Source organism: Chrysochloris asiatica, unplaced genomic scaffold, assembly GCF_000296735.1.
Source record: "Chrysochloris asiatica unplaced genomic scaffold, ChrAsi1.0 scaffold00257, whole genome shotgun sequence".
Taxonomy (NCBI): Eukaryota; Metazoa; Chordata; class Mammalia; order Afrosoricida; family Chrysochloridae; genus Chrysochloris; species Chrysochloris asiatica.
Window position 1 is genome coordinate 2,648,425 of NW_006408775.1, and position 19,842 is coordinate 2,668,266.

The 19,842-nt window shown below is 50.8% G+C and overlaps 1 protein-coding gene and 6 non-coding genes across 7 annotated transcripts; 5 read left to right on the forward strand and 2 right to left on the reverse strand.

The window, feature by feature from the left end:
• Positions 1-1,502: 1,502 nt before the first annotated feature.
• On the forward strand, positions 1,503-6,822 carry CASP16 (caspase 16, apoptosis-related cysteine peptidase (putative)). Its single transcript, XM_006873980.1, has 11 exons — positions 1,503-1,577; positions 1,657-1,797; positions 1,877-2,072; positions 2,176-2,264; positions 2,991-3,098; positions 3,228-3,395; positions 3,995-4,217; positions 4,485-4,601; positions 5,711-5,785; positions 6,398-6,501; positions 6,709-6,822. The coding sequence occupies exons 1-11, from the start codon at positions 1,503-1,505 to the stop codon at positions 6,820-6,822; spliced, it is 1,410 nt and encodes a 469-aa protein (XP_006874042.1).
• A 1,362-nt stretch (positions 6,823-8,184) lies between these two features.
• On the forward strand, positions 8,185-8,257 carry TRNAR-CCG. The gene has a single exon. It is a non-coding gene; the product is annotated as a tRNA-Arg (tRNA).
• A 774-nt stretch (positions 8,258-9,031) lies between these two features.
• Positions 9,032-9,104, reverse strand: TRNAK-CUU. Its single transcript has one exon. It is a non-coding gene; the product is annotated as a tRNA-Lys (tRNA).
• Positions 9,105-9,640: 536 nt separating this feature from the next.
• On the forward strand, positions 9,641-9,713 carry TRNAR-CCU. Its single transcript has one exon. It is a non-coding gene; the product is annotated as a tRNA-Arg (tRNA).
• A 2,985-nt stretch (positions 9,714-12,698) lies between these two features.
• Positions 12,699-12,770, forward strand: TRNAP-UGG. Its single transcript has one exon. It is a non-coding gene; the product is annotated as a tRNA-Pro (tRNA).
• Positions 12,771-15,079: 2,309 nt separating this feature from the next.
• On the forward strand, positions 15,080-15,152 carry TRNAK-CUU. The gene has a single exon. It is a non-coding gene; the product is annotated as a tRNA-Lys (tRNA).
• Positions 15,153-15,683: 531 nt separating this feature from the next.
• TRNAP-AGG lies at positions 15,684-15,755 on the reverse strand. The gene has a single exon. It is a non-coding gene; the product is annotated as a tRNA-Pro (tRNA).
• Between the last annotated feature and the right edge of the window lie 4,087 nt (positions 15,756-19,842).

Genomic DNA, 19,842 nt, shown 5'->3' on the forward strand with positions numbered 1-19,842 from the left:
GACCCGGAACTCTGCCCCCTGCTGTCTTGGGTGGGCACATGGTTGGGCCATAAGCCCCTGCCATTCCCCCTCACCCCATCCCCATGAGGGTTTGGGTCCTGGATGAGGCCACAGGCTGAGCCTGCTTCCCCTCAGAGTGGAGCAGGAGCCCTCTGTACCCTGTCACCTTTGCCCTGTCAGCACTGTGCCTTGCTGTGCCCCTGGGGTCACCACTAACCTGTGGTGGGGCTGTGGTAGTGGCGGGCCCTCCCCTGGGAGGTCTGGGCATCATTTTCCTGGAGCACTGGCTCTGGCTCAGGTGGGCTGGGCCTCAGGTAATGCATTCCCTCCCTGTGTCGGCACCCTTTGTAGTTGTGTGTTAACTGGGACAAGACCCTTAGCCCAGCACACCGTAGGGCCTGAATAAACGTGGGGACTCCCTCTAGGCTCCTCTGTTCTGTTTTTCTGTGTGTGTGTGTGTGTGTGTGGGGGTGGTGGGGTGTTGGAGGAATGGGCTTCCTGGCCTGATTTGTCCCGTTGACACACGACACTGGGCCATCACCTAGCTGAGCCACATACTGGCTTTTGGGTTAACTGGACCCCAAAGGGTGGCTTCCAGTTCAAGTCCCCTATCCTCTGCAACATGCTACCTGGCCTGGGACAGCTCAGGGTGGGGAAGCCGGTGGCATCCCTCCCCACCCTGGTAGGACCCAGTGAAGGAAGTGTGAGGGGCTTCAGAGCTGAGGAGCCCAGCAGGGCAGCTGGGCTCCCCCAGGCCAGTGTTTTCCCTCTGGTCATGTGAAGAGACCCTTAGAGACAACATTGAAGTGACCTAGAGACTTTGGTGGTCCTGCTGGGGGGGCAGGAGGAGAACCCATGGATTGGCCCTGCCCTGGTTACCTGGAAGGAAACAGCCAGTGACTCCAGATGGCCCCTGCTGGGTCCTCAGGATAAGACATGCACAGTGGGTGCTGCTTGGGCTCCCCAACTGCTGAGCCCTTCCTGAGTCCTGGCCCTATGGCCTCAGTGGCTCCCTCTGGATGGGAGGTAGGGGTGGGCAGGAGATGAGATGTTCTTGCCCCTTGGTGACCGCACTCCCCCCCCCCCCCCAGGATTCTTCCTCAGCTGCCCAGACCCCCCACCTCCTGAGGTTTATGACAGCCTCTGGATGGCCACAGTCCCAGCTGAGGACCTTTAGCCTACTGTCACCACTGCCCTGTTCAGGGCTCCACACTTCAGACCCTCAGGGATCAGCAAGTACACAGACCGGCCACTCCAAGGAGAGCTCTCAGGTGTAGCGAGATCAGATAGGAAGAAGCGGGGGCCAGGAACTAAGAATAGACCTGGTGGAGCATAGAGTGCCAGCTAGAACGTCCTCTGGTGCAGGGTTGGGGACGAGAGTCCAGGCCAGCTTATAAACAACTGATAGGAACGTGGCTTCCGGAGAGGGCAAGGGTTGGAACCCAGGTCTGGGAGCCAGAGCTTAGAGGGGAACTTGGAGAAGGTCCCAGCGGCTCAGCGTCATGGCCTTCCTGGTAGCCGGGACTCTGCGGGTGGCTGTGCAGATGGCAGATATTCGGGAGAGCCTGGGCAGGAAGGTAGCAGGAAGTCTGGCCCAGCTCATGTCTGACTCCCGGCTATACCTGGTCCAGCCTAACCCCGGCCTTGCTTCCCCAGGGAAGGTACAGTGTGCTGCACCCAAGGGTGGCCCTGATGCTCAGCAGCCCAGGGGTGCCGGCTGTCACCATCGCTGCCCTGGAGGGCGTGCTGCGGGCCCTGGGCTTTGAGAGTCTGGAGCAGAAGGTGGTCCCTGTCCAGGTGAGCTCGGCAACCACCCCTAGCCCTGGGGACAGCACCCTCCCTAGGACCTAAGGCCGCAACTTGCTCTTGCCCCCAGAGCTTTTCGGAGGAGTTAGTTCAATTCCGGGAGCAGCTGGATGCCCAAGGGGACCCCATCAGCTGTACCTTGGTGGCCTTGGTGACCCTCCGTGGGCAGCTGAGGTGGCCCCTGAAGCTGGCCCAGGAGCTGAATGGCTGTGGGGTCCTTTGGGGCTGCCCCAAGCTCTTCTTGCTACTGTCGATCGCTCCAGGGGGTGAGTGGGCTGGAGAGGAGGACAGGGACCCCTGGCAGAACTGGGAGCTTCTGAGATCTGCTTCCCTTCCTTCATGCGCATGTGTCTGTCACCTCTTCCCCAGTCACCCCAGAGTCCGGAAGCTTCCTCCACCACCTGGCTGAGCTCTGTGGTCACTGTCCTCACTGGTCTCTGCTGCAGCTGTTGACAGAGGTGGGGGTCAAGAAAGGAAATAGGGAAGGGGACTGTGCTGGGCACTCCTGAGCCTGCCACTAGGGCAGAGTCCTATCATTGCCCCATTGTGTCCCATGTGTCCCCTCCCATCCTACAGTGTGCCCTCACTCATGAAACACTCAGGTCCCCCTCACCACCACGTGGACTGCTCCTCATCCCCCATGCCTTTCTCCAAGAAGCTATTGCTCCTGCTGGCTCCCACCCCTCCCCTGCCCCCATGTCCCTGGTTCCCTCACCAGCCACAGTGCCCTCAGGGACTGTCGGCAGTGCTTGTCCAGGGCAAAGGGTTGCCCTTGGCCCACCTCTCCCGAACACATGCAGGTGCAGACTGCCCATGCTCAGGAATGGCTCAGGCTTCCAAGTCTCTCTGGGGAGTTGGGGGACCCCTAGAGGTGAAAGATGTGGACTCAGCTCTGCTCTCCATGAATCCCCAGGATCACACGGGGTGGTGGTGGTGAACTGTGCCCTGCCTGACCTAGGGAGCTCCCACTCCCATGCACAGGGTGTGTGAGTGGTGTGGCTACTGTCCACCCTGGCCAGGCAAGTCCATGGCCTGGAGCCTGAAATAACACTCAGGGTCAGAGTGCTCTGTCTTGCCTTTCCCCTCTCTTGTCTGCCCCCTTCTCCCTCCATTCTGGTGGTAACTCCAAAGAAGTCAGGACCCTGACTTCCTGCTTGGGTTGGGACCCCTCTGGCCACCCCCAGGTCTTCCGGAGGGTGACTGAGTCCGCAGGAGGCACCTTCTGCCCGGTTCTTCGAAGCTCCTTGAGGGGTGCACTGTGCCTGGGAAATGTGCAGGCCTGGGAGTCTGAGGTGAGCGGGCCGGGGAGGGGGTTCAATCCTGTGGCTGCAGCTGAAACTGGTACATAGAGGGCACCCCAAGGTGGGGGAGACAAGGCATTCTATCTGACCACTTTGAACAGGCCTTCACCCTCCTTGCAGCTGGACTCTGGCCTGAAGGCCCAGTATGACCTGTCTGGAGTCCGAGTGGCTCTCCTCCTGGGTATGATCCGAGGCCGGCCCGGGGCCCAGTGTGACATGGAAGCTCTGGGGAGCCTATGCCAGACCTTGGGCTTTGAGACTACTGTGAGAACAGACCCTACAGCCCAGGTAACGGGAGATGGAACTTCTGGAAAGGGCATCCCTCACCTAGTACCTAGGGCCGGAAGTGCTTCCAGAAGTCTAGCTTCCATCTTCCCTGCTGCATGCCTTTGGAACTCACAGCCCAGGGTTCCTGCAGCCTCCCAGTGCAAGGCCCCTGCTGGACCCTCCAGCTTTACACCCAAGCATCTTGATTTCCTTCCTGGACACTCCCCAGCCTGCTGTCCTTACATCTCTGAACTTGCTGGTAGCTTCCCTGTGGGGGCCAGAGGGTACCAGCTGTGGAGGCTGGTCTATATGCATGCTTAAGCATTGAACTGAAAGGTTGGTGGTTTGAACCCACTAACTGCTCTGAGGGAGAAGGATGTGTCTATCAATATTGATGGCCTTGGAAGCCCTGTGGGGCGGTTCTACCATCCTAGAGAGGCTTTGTGAATTGGAATCAACTCGATGGCAGTGGGAGATGAGGCAATGCCTAGCCTTGCAGAAGGGGGTCCAAGAAGGGCCTCCCCCAGGCAGGGTGGGCAGGGGCAGGAGCTACCTCTTACCCCCTGCCAGCCTCGGGCCTCATGGAGAAATCCCTCAATCTCTCTCCCTGCCCACCCAAGGCTTTTCAAGAGGAGTTGGCCAAGTTCCAGGAGCAGCTGACCACCTGCAGGGACCCTGTGAGCTGCGCCTTGGTGGCCCTGATGGCTCATGGTGGTCCGCAGGGACGGTTGTTGGGGGCAGATGGGCAGGAGGTGCAACCAGAGGCCCTGCTGCTAGAGCTTAGCCGCTGTGAGGCGCTGCAGGGTTGCCCCAAGATTTTCCTGCTTCAGGCCTGCCGTGGGGGTGAGTGAGGTCCAGGGCCCACCTCCCACCTGATCCTGGTCTCAACCTGTGCCGTTCTCTCTGGGCTTTCCTCCCATCAGACTCAGTGGCCACCTCCTCCAGGCAGCCTGCATGCCAGCACTCCCTGACTCCTGCCATCGCCTCTTTGGCCCTATGCACTTGAGCATTGGACTCTTAGCACACCAGAACAGTGCTCTGGATTCTGGGAACTGAGTTCTCACCCTAACTTACAAGGCTCAGGTACCTGACTCCCCTCTCCTTCTCCAGGGCACAGGGACTTGGGTGTGGCCACCACTGTCTCCTGGTTCTGGCGCAGGCTGTGTAGTAGGCCTCCCACCATCCCCTCCCACGCTGATGTCCTCCAGGTCTATGCTGATGTGCAAGGTGGGTTCTCCCTCCCGGGTCCTGGTGCAGGCAGAATTGTGATGACAACCTAACAGAAAAGGAGGCGTTTAGGGAGTGACAGCTTCTCCTACTTGAGTTCCAAAATAATCCGGCAGTCAGGGAGTCAAAATTGCTTTTCTGAGGCCACCCATCTGGCCAGCGGGAGAGCTGAGACTCGCACTCTGGAATACTCTGTCTTTCCTGCCCTGTGTTGCCCTTGAGCCAGGTTACCAGCTCCTAGGGTAATCTGGTGGTTTATAAGAACAGAAATGTGTTGTATCACAGCTCTGGAGTCTGGAAGTCCAAGATCAAGGTCAGTAGTGTTAATTCCTTTGGAGGCTTTGAGATTCTGTTCCTTGCCTCTCCCAGCTTTTGGGAGCTCCAGGTGTTCCTTAGCTTGCAGCTGTAGCATCACATGATGTTCTTCTGGCTGTCTATTTCTTTGTGTGCCCTTTTGTGTTTGATAAGTTATATAGGATTATTGCTGTTGTTAAGTAGCCATCAAGTCAGTTTGGACTCATAGTTACTCTGTATAAGGTTTCTGAGGAGTGCATGGTGGGTTTGAATCGCAGACCTTGCAGTTAGCAGTCCAGTGTTTATCCTACAGTACTGAACCAGGACCCCCATATAGGATTAGGACCCATTTTACTCCATTGTGACTTCATCTTAACCGATAGCATCTTTATCTTTAAACTTGTTAATGTGATATGAATTTGGTGAAGGTTTACAGAACAGGTCGTCTTTCCAGTCAACAGTTCATACACATTTGGTTTTCCGTCATAGATTGCCATCCTCACATCCTCGCTGTGTGTCCAGTTTCCTTTCCTCCCCCTTTCTGAACTTTGCCCTTGGGTAAATGCTGCCCTTTTGATCTCAAATGGTTGATTGTTCTAAGGTGTGTATAATACCTCCCTCATATTATTGCTCCCCTTATAAATCTGAACTGATAACATCAAGACCCCCCATTTCCAAACAAAGTCACATTCACAGACACCAGGCATGTCTTCAGTATAAATTTTGGGGTGACACAATTCAATCTGCAACAAGTGGGAGACACCTCCACCTGGGGCTGGTTGCTCTGGGTTAAGTGGGGTTGGTATCTTTTATAGGCAGCTCCTTCAGGGGACACCCTCCAAGGACTGCTGACCACGCAGACATCCTGATGGTCTACTCGGCGGCCGAGGGTAAGAAGAGGCCTGACCATGGTCTAGGGTAGCCAGGGTTTGAAAATTGGGGTCCAGGGGTCACCAGCTTAGTTGCAGTTAAGTCATCTTCCATACCTTATTATGTATAAAATAATGAGCTGATATATTGGGTGCCAAGCCCCCTGCCAGCATCATCTTCCTTGGACTGTAAGCTCCTCAGGGCAGGATGGATAAGTTGGTCCAACGGCCCTGCTTGGAACCTGGCGCAGAAGTCAATGCTTGCTCAAATATTGTTGTTAATTGCTGTGCAGTCAGTTCCAACTCTAGTGACCAACGTCTATAGGGTTTCCGAGGAGCTGCTGGTGAGTTTGAGCGGACGACCTTGCCGTTTATAAAAACCGTCCTTGAGGTCGTGTGTTTACCCTATGGCAGGCACCATACCAGCTCAAACATTAAATCCATCTATATACTCATTGTGCAAATATTGAGCACCACTTGTCCTAGATGCTCCCTGGTGCTATTCCCTGAGGCCTGTCTGCTTGCTGCTTCCCGCCCCCCCCCCCCCCCCCCCAATCAACAACAGGCCCTGGGGACTGGAGGCCCCAGCGGGGAGAGGCCAGGGACTGAAACTCCTGGACCCCTTTGCTTTAGGCTGTGTAGCCTATCGGGATGACAAGGGCTCTGATTTTATCCAAACTCTGGTGGAGGTTGTCGGCGCTGACCCTGGGAGAGACCTTCTAGAGCTGATGACAGAGGTGTGTGTGGTGGGGAGATGGGGTGTAGGGCGGTCAGTAGGAAGGAGTTGTGGGGAGAGGTGTGTGTGTGTGTGTGTGAGAGAGAGATCAGTAACAGGGGGCTGGACTCCCTGTTCCCCCAGCCCGGCCCAGGGGCTGCCCATTGAACGCCAGGTGGAGCCCCAGGTTGGGTAGCCCTGAGTAGTGGTCAAGCGTTGTCCCTTGCAGGTCAATAGGCAGGTGTGTGAGCTGGACGTGCTGGGGCCCGACAGTGACAAGCCCCACAAAGCCTGCTTGGAGATCCGCAGCTCGTTGCGCCGCAGCCTCTGCCTGAGAGCCTGACCACATGGACCTGGGGTCATGCCAACTTCGTCCAGTCAGTGATCCCCCCCCCCCACCTTGTTTTTGGAAAAGTATACTTTTCTTTTTCTTAAATATTTATTGTGAATTATGTGATAGTTTACGTGGGAGAACATTAGTTTTACATTCATTCTATCGTATATCATCTCATTGCCATGGTTACAATCCCCTCCATGCAATCCTTCCCCCTTACCCCCAGGTCTTCACACAGTCGCTCTCCCTCTCTGGATCTAAAGTCTCCAGCTGCTCCATCGCTCCACGTCATCATCTCTGGCTCCATTTCAGGCATCACTGCTTCTCTGGGTAGGGTCCCACTCTCTGCTCTTCTCCCTTGATGGTCCTAGGGACCTCCGCTCCTAGACTGAAAAGTTAATCACTCCCCTCCTTGCTATAAAATGTCTACCTTTACATTTCCGACCCTCACAATCAGTCCTGATAACAATTATTCACTATTTTATCACAAGAGACCCGTCTGCACTTCATTGCATCAGCCCTGCCTAGTCAGATTGAATAATACTCACTGGAGATTCTACCTTCCTCCAGGCCCTCTGGATCTAGGTTCCCTCTTGAAAGCTTGTAAGCCAGTCACTTCTTGCCTTTGTAGCCCCCACCCCCCATTTTGGGTAGCCGATGTCCAAGTTGCCCATCCCTGTCTACTCTGTGTGTGGAGGGGGTGGGAATGATTCTTGCTGTAAGGACTTGTTCCCTCTTTTGAGTTACTGCATCCATAGGTGTAGGTCAAGTTCATCAAATTGTATGAGAATACTTTTTTTTTTTACTTCTGGTTTCGCTCTGATCATCCAGTCACTGAAGCCAGGATAAGTGCCCCCCCCCCCCCCCCTTTTACCAGAGTGCAATAAACAGCGCCGAACTGAGGATATGGCCAGTTCTAGCGGAGGCGAGGGGCACTTCGAAGGGAGTAGCGGGGAGCCAGGAGGGGAGACCCCAGTTCTTCACACGCACCCTAGTTCCACCCTGAAGGAGGTCCGAGTCCCATCTGGGCCCACGGGCCCTGGGACAAGCCATTGCCGATGTCTTGGTCTGTGATGGGCTCTCAGGGGCTGGGGGAGCAGCCCCGGGCTGGGGGAGAGCGGAGGGAGGCTACGGGAGTGGAGAGGACTGGCGGCCTCCTTAGGGTTCGAACTCTCTCAGTTCTGTGCCCGCTGCCTTGCATTCCCAGCTAATCGCTTTGTCCATGCAGGGCGCTATGACTCTGAGTTAACGTTGGGTTTAACAGTGCCCTGAGAGGCGGGGCGTCTCTTGGTCTCAAGCATGCGCACTAAAGCCTGCTAAGAGGCGCCTGCGTATCCTTTATGAGGCAAGCTGCGCAGCATTTTGCCGTGAGGCCGCGTGGCCTAATGGATAAGGCGTCTGATTCCGGATCAGAAGATTGAGGGTTCGAGTCCCTTCGTGGTCGGTTCCGTGTTTTTCTTTATTTCCCCCCTCTCCGCACACCTCGTAGTTAAAATGTTTTCTTTTTCTCTGGGGACTGGCCTGGGCCTTAGACAGTGTAAGCCGCTTACTCCTCACTGTTTTTTCGGCACTGCTGTTAGGGAATTCGAGAATTCAGGGCCAGGGCTGCAACCCCAAGACCCGAGCGTTGAGGATAGACTGCGAAGCCGGAAGTCATAGACCGAGAGTCCGGGGAGTCGGGGAACCCCGGCTCGGGTCCAATTCATTTCACACCTGCGTAGATGAGGTCCCGGGGGCCTGCGTGGCCTGTGTGATCGTGGGTGAGGGGCAGGGTGCGTGGAGCACCTGCGCCCTGGACGGCCTTGGCCGCAGCAGCCCTTCAGGACCTTGTAGGCGAGGGAGGGCCCAGGTTCTGGAGAATGTAGGACTAGGGCAGCCACGAAGACAGGCCACCTCTTTGAAATTTGGCAATGCCTTTTGACCCACCAGTTCCATTCTACGAAGATTTACTGAAGACCTCAAAGACACTGGATATTCACTTACAGTGGTTTACTAAGGGCTCGTAAATATGCGGAAGACAGATTTTATAGGGATAAAACATTTAAAGATGCAGGAATGGCGGGAAGAGAAAAGCGTAAATAATAAAATAGCGCTTCAAAAAAATAGAATCAAGTAAAACGGAGCAGATGGAAAAGAAATACAGAAAAAAATAAGAGAGAAGCAAGAAATAAACATGAAAAATAACAAAGAAATGTAATTTGTAAAAAGCAACTAGCAGCGCCCAACGTGGGGCTCGAACCCACGACCCTGAGATTAAGAGTCTCATGCTCTACCGACTGAGCTAGCCGGGCAGCTGACAGGACGTTTTTCTAGAGGCCTCTCAGGTCAGAGACCGAAAGAGAGCCGTTTTCAAAGAAAGCAGGGACCCGGGCCAGGAGCTATAGGGGAATGGGGTGGTGGACAGCGGTGGTCACCTCCCCCGTCCTTTTTCTGTCATTGCAGAGTACGCAGGCTGTCCCTTTTTATTCTTTTCCCTATTCTGCATCAAACACCTTCGCGACTAGTTATCCGTGCTCGCCTCCTAAAAGAAGACGTAATGTGATCGATCCGGACTTGAACCCTGCATCCCTCTCTCTTTAAGCAAAAGCCACGCCTGCAGATTAAACAGCCAATCAGAGAGCCAGAGAGCCGTTGTGTAGTCTTTGTGTTTCACCACTCTGGGGTCTGGAGACTGTCCAGTGACCTGTGAGGTCTGAAGGGGAACGGGGGCCTAGTACCAACGTCGAGGGGCCCGGGAAAGGCCGGGATGAGGCTGGGAAGTAATGCTAAAACTACCGGGAAGGGGTTGCGGTACTGCTCTATGATTAGTGAACCTCGATCCGCGTCAGCCCCGGTGGCCTAATGGATAAGGCATTGGCCTCCTAAGCCAGGGATTGTGGGTTCGAGTCCCACCCGGGGTAAAAGGGTAGCGTTTTAGACTAATGGAAACCAGAGTTCAGTCAATTTGGACCGGTATAAATTTGTCTGGGCTGGAAATTATCACAACGTTGCAAAATCTCAGGTAAGATAAAGAGGCCATTTCAAGTTTCAAAAGAGTGCTAGAATTCTTTAGATTATTAAAAAACAAAGCCAAAAGTAATGCCTTATTCGCTTCGGGGCATAAAAGAATAAAGCTCGTTTTTCTAGATGTGCCTATTGTATTATATGGTTGTTGTTAAGTGCCATTAAATCGGTTCCGACCCATAGCGACCCTGTATAGGGTTTCTGACTATGCGGTTCATTAAGTCCTGCGCATTAACCGGCTCAGTGCCTGCCACACCAGGACTTCTAATTTTACGGACGACAACAGTCTATTTTTTAAAGTTCTTGTATTTTAAAAATATACATTGGTTATGTAGGGATTACATTATATAATAGCCGGTTTGCTTTAAAACAAGAGACTGGGTGAAGGTATAAAAATAAGTGTGTACTCACTCGTTCATGAGTTGAAGCTGGGAGACACGAGGGTACCTTAGACTACTTTCCTGCTTAACTGTGTGTTTGGCGTTCTTGTGTGATGTAATTAACACTGGACTGTTAACTGCAGGGTTGGCAGTTTAAACCCTATACAATGTCACTATGAGTCGGAACCGACTTGAGGGCACTTAACATCTGGTGTATGTTTGGTATGATCCATAGTAACTTGTGTTTGCTTTTGTTTTTAAATCCATGTAATACATGACGGATTGGCCAAGTGGCAGCATCGATGGACTCAAGCGTGGCCCAGGATCGGGCAGTGTTTCGTTCTGCTGTGCATAAGGTTGCTATGGGTCGGTGCCGACTCGATGGCACCTAACAACAACAATGACATACACCTCCCCAGAAGGGCTGTCTGCTGGACAGCACGTAACAACAACAACAACAACAGCTGGCAAAGCAGAGTACAGAAGGAGGAGTTTGAAGTGAAAAGTAATAGCTGACCCTTGCTTGGGTGTTTCCACTTGTTTCTGTACAGATACCTCCTCGTAATGCTTCCTGAATGAATTGACTGCATGAACAGAAACTTTCTGTTCAGCTCTTGTACCTCCTCACTACTTCCATTTGCTTTAGCTTCTCTACGCTGGAGAGTAAGTTTCAGAGTCTCGTCTGATGTCCATGTTGGTCTTTTCCTTCTTAATGACCCTTTTCTTTCTTCCTATATGATATTCTAGAAGTCACCTCAAAACTCTTCTGGTCTTCAATCTGTAGGGTGTAATGCACCAAATGTGTTCTTCTAAATTCAAGTGGGATATATTCAAGGCCACATTTTGACTTTTGTGGAATTGTTTTAATTTTCTTCAGCTTGAAAATTCAAACTGAGTATGAACAGTAGATAGTCTGTTCCATAGTCTGACCCTGGCCTTGTTTGGGGCTGATGATATGGAGATTTCCCACCATCTCTTTCCACAAATGTAGTCAATTTGATTTCTGTGTATTCCATCTGGTGAGGTCGATGTGTATAGTAATCTTTTATGTTGCTTAAAAAAATGTATTTGCAATAAAGAAGTCATTGGTCTTGCAAAATTCTATCATGAGATCTCCAGCATTGTTTCTATCACCAAGGCCATATTTTCAAACTACAGCGCTTTCCTCTTTGCATTCCAATGGCCAGTAATTATCAATACATCTTGAATGCATGTTTGATCAATTTCAGACTAAAGACGTTGTTAGAAGTCTTCATTTTCATCATCACTGGCTTTAGTGATTCGTGCATATCTTTGACAAATAATGATATTAACTGGTCTTCCTTGTAAGATATGGATATCACAGACAGCTTTGTACATCAATACAAATCTTTATATGTTCTTCTTAATGTGACGCCATTCCTCCTCAATTTGTCTCTCCTGGCACAGTAAACCATATGATTGTCATATTCAAAATGGCTACTACCAGTCTATTTCAACTCACTAATGCCTAGGATATGGATGCTTATGTGTTTAATTTCAGTTTTGACAAATTTTCGATTTTCCTAGATTCATATTTCTTACATTCCATATTCCGATTATTAATGGATGTTTATAGCTGTTTCTCTTCAGTTTGAGTTGTGGCTCTTCAGCAGATGAATGTCCCTAGGTATCGCGATCAACTCTACTTTGAGGAGGCAGCTCTTCCCCAGTCCCATTTTGAGTGCCTTCCAACCTGAGGGGCGCATCTTCAAGCACTATCTCTGACAATATTCTGGTGCTCTTCATCATGTTTCAGTAGTCCATATTCTGGTGCTGACAGTGTTCCACTGCTATTCACAAAGTTTTCAGTGACTAAATATTCAAAATTAGTTCGTCACTCCTTCTTCCTAGCCTGTCTTCGTCTGGAAGTTCAGCTGAAACCTGCCCACCGTGGGGGACCCTGCTGGGATTTAAAATACCCGTGGCATAGCTTCCAGAGGCACAGCAACAGGCAAGCCACCACAGTAGACACACTGACAGACGAGTGGTGGATCTTTAGGGCCAGAGGGATGCCTTTGCAGGCTGTGGAACTGCAGTTATGAAGACTTGCTCCTTGGTTGAGCTGAGACGGTAGAGGAGAATGAACTAGGCTTGGGCCAATCTCAAGCAAGAGGGGCATCAGCTGAGGATAGGAGCCCGGTGTCTGCAGGGACCATCCCTGGGGCGATAGCGGTTCGAGTATTATCCTCAGAGGATTTAGGTCCCATGCTGGGTGACACTGGGGAAACTTCAGTTGGGCTGCTTGTGGGGGCTAGGACACGGCACTCCTCCTCTGGGTGGCGAGAAGAAGAGAGGTCCTCGAGCTGCAGGCAGGTTGGGGCGCTTCCACCCCGCAGGTCTCCGCCACGCGGCATACCCGCCTCCTTTCCCAGAATGGAAACTAAATCTTCTCTCGCGCTTCGGACCCGAAAGGCAGTGCACTAAGGTGGAGCCACGCATGAAGGCCACCAAGGGGATGCGTCAGCCAGTCACTGCAAGGGTGGCTCGTTGGTCTAGGGGTATGATTCTCGCTTTGGGTGCGAGAGGTCCCGGGTTCAAATCCCGGACGAGCCCGGATTTTTTTTTGTTTGTTTGTTTGTTTGCCTTTCACTCTTTCGGGAACTCAGTCCATAAGGTTTCTTTGCTGGGTCTCGACCGGACCCACTAGCCGGGGTCTGTTGCAGACCCGGCGGGCGCCTCAGGGCTGCGGTCCTCGGTGTCTTGGACGTACCCCGGACCCCAGGTTCCGAGAGGATAAACCTGTCCCCGCAGATGGGTCATGTCGCTGTAGCTCGGTCTAGGTGTGTGTGTGTCTGTTTTGTCTTGTTTTTATTTTTACTTTTTATATTGAATTGGGTAAAGGTTTACAAAGCAAATTAGTTTTCCATCCAACAACACACGCTTTACTTCTTGTCATGATCGGACTCTCGACAACGTAACATCACTCATCCCACTTCCTGTTTCCTGTGTCCTTCCCTGCTTCTTTCCCAGACTTCCCTGCTTTCTGAACGTAGTCCTTAGGCAAATGCTGCCTTTAAAAAATCTCAAATGGTTAATTTGTTCTTCTTTCGCTCCCTGCTTTGGTGACAGTCTGGGGGACCACAACGCACGGGTGTCTCCGGCGACGTGCCACAGAGCGTCATCCCGATTGTGCACTCTGGGCGACCCTTTCACGCCCCCTGGCCCTCCAGCCCTGAGCCCAGTGGGGTCGCATACACAGATCCAAGTGGGGGCATCAATAGGCCCTAGCCGACGCCTTCTTCTACTGTGTCCGGAACAGTTTAAGACCCCTGTCTTCCTAAGAAGAGACCTCTACCTCCTCTATCGTAAATGGAGTTTTTCCTCTCCAAGGTTCCCTTTCTCTCCACTCCGTGACGTCCCTCGTTCTCCGCGTCCCCACCGAGGTCTGATTCCCTGGATTCACACCTAGCTCACGGTAGAGGTGGACCTCAGCCACTAGGTTTCCAGTGAGTGGACAGTTCCTTGTGGGCAAGTTTGTGTGTAGAGCAAGATTCCTGGGAGGAGGTTTCATACTTCGATTTCAAATTGTAACTTTTGTGGAGTTTTCAGGGTATCGATCGGAGTCCCCAGAAAAAGGAGGTGGGCTGGTTAGTGGGTGGCGCAGAATTGGGGCCCGGCGTGGTGGTCCCAGATCAAAGCTCAGGCCGAATGGCCAGATAAAATGGAGACCGGAACTGAGATCAGGAGCCCAGGGGGCTCAGAGGGTACCTGTTAGGACGATGGTATCTTTGGAGTCTCCCCTGGAGGCTCGGTTATTATCTTCATATTTGCCCCTCCCTTCTCCCGTTCCAGGGGCTACAGGGTCTGGTAACCTTGGGAGTGGAGGGGCCGGGGCCTGCACAGCTGCTCTGCTGGGCGGGGCCCACAGGGCCCACAGGGGAGTGAGTGACCTCCCTTACCGCAGTCAGGGGGGAGTAGAGGAGTTGAAGGCTTAGGAGGTGTAAGGGGAGTTGGTGGTAGGGTCGGGGGTCTCCGAGAGCTCTGGAAGTTCTGTTGTCCCGGGAAGGATATAGGAACCTCTAAGAGAAAGGTCTCCGTTTTCCAGGGTCCGAGGGGAGGGTGGCAAAGTGGACGGGTGCTGTGGTCTACCTGGAGGAAGGGACATCCCCCTCAATCCAGACTCCCAAATAACCAGATTTGGAACGGAAGGTGCGACTATGCTGAATGTCCCCGTGCCCCGTCCCCATGAGGGACAGGCCAAGAGAGCGCAGCTGGGAGTTCAAATCAGACCCTCCAAGGAGACCAAAAAAGGCTTGGGCCAAAATAATTTAAATCAAATGTAAATAATTGAATGGAAACATAGCTGGACTTCCCCTGCACCAGAGTGGATCCCGGTAGGTCTAACTGCTGTTTGAAATTCCTGGGTTGGTTTGATGACATTCAGAGGGGTGGGCTTTTGTTGACATTTCCCCATCCTGGGCCTCGTGTCTGCGCGTCGCAGGACCTACTCGCGCGGATCCACTCTGAGACAGCTCCCACGGAAGGGCTCACGGAGGCCCATAACCGCTATCTATGAGTCCTTTGGTCCCACTGGTCCGTCTGTCAGTTTAGCACCCCACTTCCACCCTACTCCGCCCTGAAGTTCGCGGCTCTTCAACCCCGCGGCTCCCTGCTGTTTACAAGGAGGGGTCAAGCAATAAGGCAGGGGACCCAAGATATCCTCCCCTCTCGGCTTGGGAAAGGGAAATGAGGGGCTGACAGAGGTGGCCTTGGTCCGATGTCGGGATCCCGGCGAAGTCGTTCCTGGTTGTCTGGTACAATTGGCTGTCTAGCGGAGGATTCTAGGATTAAATCACAGTGGGCTGGCTTTCCTGGCGTCTTCAGCTCATCTGCAGCTAGGCCAACAGCAAAGCTTGTGCAACGCCCGGCTAGCTCAGTCGGTAGAGCATGAGACTCTTAATCTCAGGGTCGTGGGTTCGAGCCCCACGTTGGGCGTATTTTTGAGCACGCGCCAAATCAAAAGGCCACGTATCTATCATTGTTTCCTCGCCCTACAGATCTCTCACGGTGCTCACCTTCACCGGGTCGGGAAGACCTATTCTGTTTTAGAAACTTCAGAAAATTGAGCCTAGCTCCGAGTGAATGCGGATAGTCCTTACGCAGTGCCGAAACGCTTCATTTGCTGTCTTTCCCTTCCAGGGGTTGAGTTGAGAGGACGATCATTCAAAACGTCCGGTGACATTCTGGGCGGGCTTTGTCCACATGTCCAAAGGAACTTATAAAGAGTCTACGGTCCTGAGCCTTTCTCTATAAAGACATTCATTTCTAGACTCCCAAGTCCTATTTTGGAGTCCTGGTGTGGCGCTGTGGGATTACACGTCAGACAGCGAAGTCGCTTGAACTGCAATGTCGGAGGTTCAGGCTCACCAGCTGCTCTTATACAGGGTCGTTGTGGGTCGGAATCGTCGATGGCACTTAACACAACAAACCCTATTTTACTGTACTCAGAATAGCCGCCTAAAAGCAGGGCTCGTCCGGGATTTGAACCCGGGACCTCTCGCACCCTAAGCGAGAATCATACCCCTAGACCAACGAGCCGCCTTACACTCACTCCTCATTTACAGTTTTTAGTGATGTCGTGCAGGCTCCGTTTTTGCTGGTCTAGAACACTGCTAATTCTCTGGTCTGTAGATTTCCCCCTGTGTGGATGCGTGGGTGTGTGGGGAGTGGGTGTAAGAGCTCCAATAGCAGAAAGACCAGGAAAGCGTCTCCCCCCGAGAGCTGAGGGCAGAGGGCGCGAGTAGGACTCCCAAGGTCTTCTCCTGCCCCTCAACATAGAGGCCTTGTTAGGATGCATTGAGATTTCCAGACGTGAGAGAAAGGTCTGCCAGAATAAAGCCAAGAAAGTGAGCAAGCACAACGCGGAACAGGAGGATATGAACGATCTTTACGTTGGGTTCGCGTATGGCATTGAGAATATTTTCAGACAAAACCATTTCATTTTACCCTTTATGGGTAATGCTAGACGCTATGTGCTTAAAACTATTCCAGAAAGGAAAAAAAAAAAAAGCGGAGAGAGAATTGACCAATGAATGGGAGGCGTTGAAAGTACCCCGGCTGCCTAGCCCAGCAGTACCCCCTAGCGGCCCATGTGAGGACAGCACCCCGGGAAGGCCAGAGTAGTGGAGGAATGAGCCGAGGAAGTCGCGTCTCCGGCTGGGGAGTGTGATCCCCGCCAGGGGAACTTGTGTGGTCACGCTCCGCGTGGATGTTTCCCTCTTTGAAGGGCTTCGGCAATCAAATTATCCAGTCTGAGCTCAAACTAGGGATTCACAAATTAAATATCTGTGTGGTTCTTCCATCGACTTAGAGGACTGACAGGCTGGGTGGTCCAACGCAGATCGATCGGAGACAAACGTTGATTCCACGCAGGAGGGTTCAGGATCAGATGTTTCAACCTCCACAACTACCAATCTTTCAGAAAAGAAAATACGAATTTAAAGTAAAGGGGAAATAATTGTAAAGGGAAGAAGACAAAGATTCGTCCTACCCCGAGACCAAAGTAGAGAGACAAGTGTCACCATCCTCAATTCAAAGGTGAATTCTGATTGTACTTCTAACAAGTCACATTTGTTTGTCCTCGTTGCAGTCCTTGGTACTTTAAACATTCTCGCCAACACCATAATTCAAATGCATTTATTCTTCTATAGTCTTCCATATGTGTTGTCAAACTTTTACATACATATGAAGTGATTGAAAATACCATGACTTTGGTCAAATTGATAGCTTTGCTCTTCAACGCTTTAAAGAGGTGTTTTGCGGCAGATTTACCCAGTGCAATATGTCGTTTGATATCTTGACTGCTGCTTCCCTGAGCGTTCATTGTGGATCCAAACAAAATGTAATCTTTGACAACTTAAATCTTTCCCCCGTTTATCTTGATGTTATTTATTGGTTCAGTTGTGTTTTCATTTTCTACACATTGAGGTGCGATCTGTACGGAAGGCTTTGATCTTCATTAGTAAGTACTTTAAGTATTCTATGCTGCCAGCAAGGAAGGTTTTGTCATTAGCATGCTGTAAATTGTTAATGAGTCTTCCTCCAATCTGATGCCACGTTCTTCATATAATCCATCTTCTCGGATTATGTGTTCACTATACAGTTTGAATAAGTATGGCAAAAGGATACAACTGACACACACCTTTTCCTAATTGTAAACCATTCAGTATTCCCTGGTTCTTTTACAACAACTTCTTGGTGTATTTACAGGTTTCTCACAAGCACAATTAAGTGTTCTGGAATTCCCATTCTTTGCAATGTTATCCATAGTTTGGATAACTATGATCCACACAGTTGAAAGCCTTTGCATAGTTAATAAAGCCCAGATAGACATCTTTCTGGTATTCTCTGCTTTCAGCCAAGTGCCACACAACATTAGCAACGCTGCCTTTCATTTCACATCCTCTTCTGAATCCGACTTGAATTTCTGGCAGCTCCCTGTTGATGTATTGCTGCAATTCTTTTTGAATTCACCAGCATTTTACTTGCCTGTGATTGTAATGACATTGTTGGATGATTTCCACATGTCATTGGGTCACCTCTTTGGAATGGGCACAAATATGGATCTCTTCAAGTCGGCTGGCCAGGTAGATGTCTTCTAAATTTTGTGGCATAGATGAGTGAGTTCCCCCAACACTGCACCGATTTGTTGAAAGACTTCAATTTGCATTCCATCAGTTCCTGGAGTCTTACTTTTGGCCAATACCTTTAGTGCATCCTGGACTTCTTCCTTCAATACCATCGATTCTTGATCACATGCTACCTCTTGAAATGGTTGAACATAAACCAGTTCTTAGCGACTCTGTGTTCCCTCTGTCTTTTGATACTTTCTGAGTCATTCAATATTTTCCTCATAAATCCTTCAATATTACAACTCTTTTTTTCTCCAGTTCTTTTAGCGTTAGAGATACTGAACATAGACTACCAGTAAGCTGGTGAGCTAGGAAGATGCACTTCCCTCTACAACAAAGACATGAGAGACCAAATGAAACAGACGCAGATGAAAATTTTGGAACCCTGAACTTCAGAGGGAAGGTCAGAGCCGTGGATTGAGTGCTTGCTGAGGAGAAGCTGAGCAGCTACAGCAAGCGGGAGACTGGCAGTGAATGGCTGACCGGATCCAGCACAATCATCTTGAACCGTCATGAGCAGCTTTGGCAACAGAAGGAGGTCTGGCAGAGCAGAGTCACACAGGCAACGGGAAAGGTGCGAGTCTTTCTTTTTCCCCACGCCCTGCTGGTGGCCAGAGGTGTGGTCAGCTCCCACCTTCATCTACCTCCAGTGTGGACCCTACTCTCTGAGAGTTATGAGCCACGTGGTTGGGAGCGGGGGGGGGGAGGCTGCCTGTGTCACTTTGGTGGCTGGAGTCAGGTGGGCTCATCTCCAGATCTACAGCACCCTCAGAGTCACCAAATGAGAATTTAACCAGTCACCATGATCCTAGCTGCCCTGTGGTCGTAACAGACACTGAAAGTAGTTTCATCAAGGCCTTCATGAACTATTTCCAGATTGTTGGCAACATAGAAAACACCTAGACTGATAGGAGCTCTGTCTAGGGCCAGGAACTTGGCTCTTGCATTTTCTCCACAGCCACCTCATGAGCTTTTAGGCTCACAGGGCCGCCCCCAGAATTTTCTTCTCTCTGAGTGTAACAACAGCACTGTTGTTTTGTTTTTGAGTTTAGTTTTTTTTCCTTCTGTTATTTCGTTGTTTTTCTGTGTTTATTCTTTCTCATCCTCCTCTTTCCATCCCCTTGACTTTTATCCTTTGTATCTCTGCTCCCCTGGCCCCCTTCCCCCTTTTCTTCTGGTTCTCATTTCCCCTCTTCTTCATATTTTCCCCTTTTGATCTTTCTATAATACTCTCGAATCTCTATTTTCATCTTCTTTCTCACTGGTTTTTCTTCCTCTTCCTCCTTTTATTTCCTAACCTTTCTCTTCTCTGTCCCTCTTTTGTCTTTGTAGTTATTATTAATTTTTTGGTTGCTGTTTTTCTTTATTATTTTTTCTTGTGATTGTTAGATCCTTATTTATTTATTCTGTTTTGTTTTCTTGTGTGTATGGACAGGGGGGCTTTCATTTTCTTACCCCACAGGAGACAGCGACCATGCCCATATTGCCCAATCACAACTGTACCCTCTGTTGTGCCACCCACTGGGCAAGAGCCAATACCAACTCCTCTACAACCTGATCAATGATAGACAGCAGTGAACACCAACCAACCCCATCTGAAATGGAGGTGCACAAATGGTGAATAAGAACAGAGCAAAGACTTCCATTCTCTAACTACACTCATAGGAGACAGTTGGTGAGAGCCTAAGAACACTCAAAATGCATCAATTAAATACAAATAGACAGCCTTACAATGCCATGGAGACAGCAGACCTTCTTAGCTTACATGAAGAGACAAGAGAGAATGACTCAAACAAATGAGTAAGGTGCAGGCCAGAAAATGTTTCTGAGGAAGGAAAGGTAATGGAACTAACTGAAAAGGAATTGAAAAGAAAGATCCGGGAAAGCAAAGAGAACACAGGAAAAAAAAAATTAGAGAATTTCAGGAAAACACTACAAGAACAAACAGACAAAATAAATGAGAAATCAGAAACAATATAAAGTCTACAATTAGA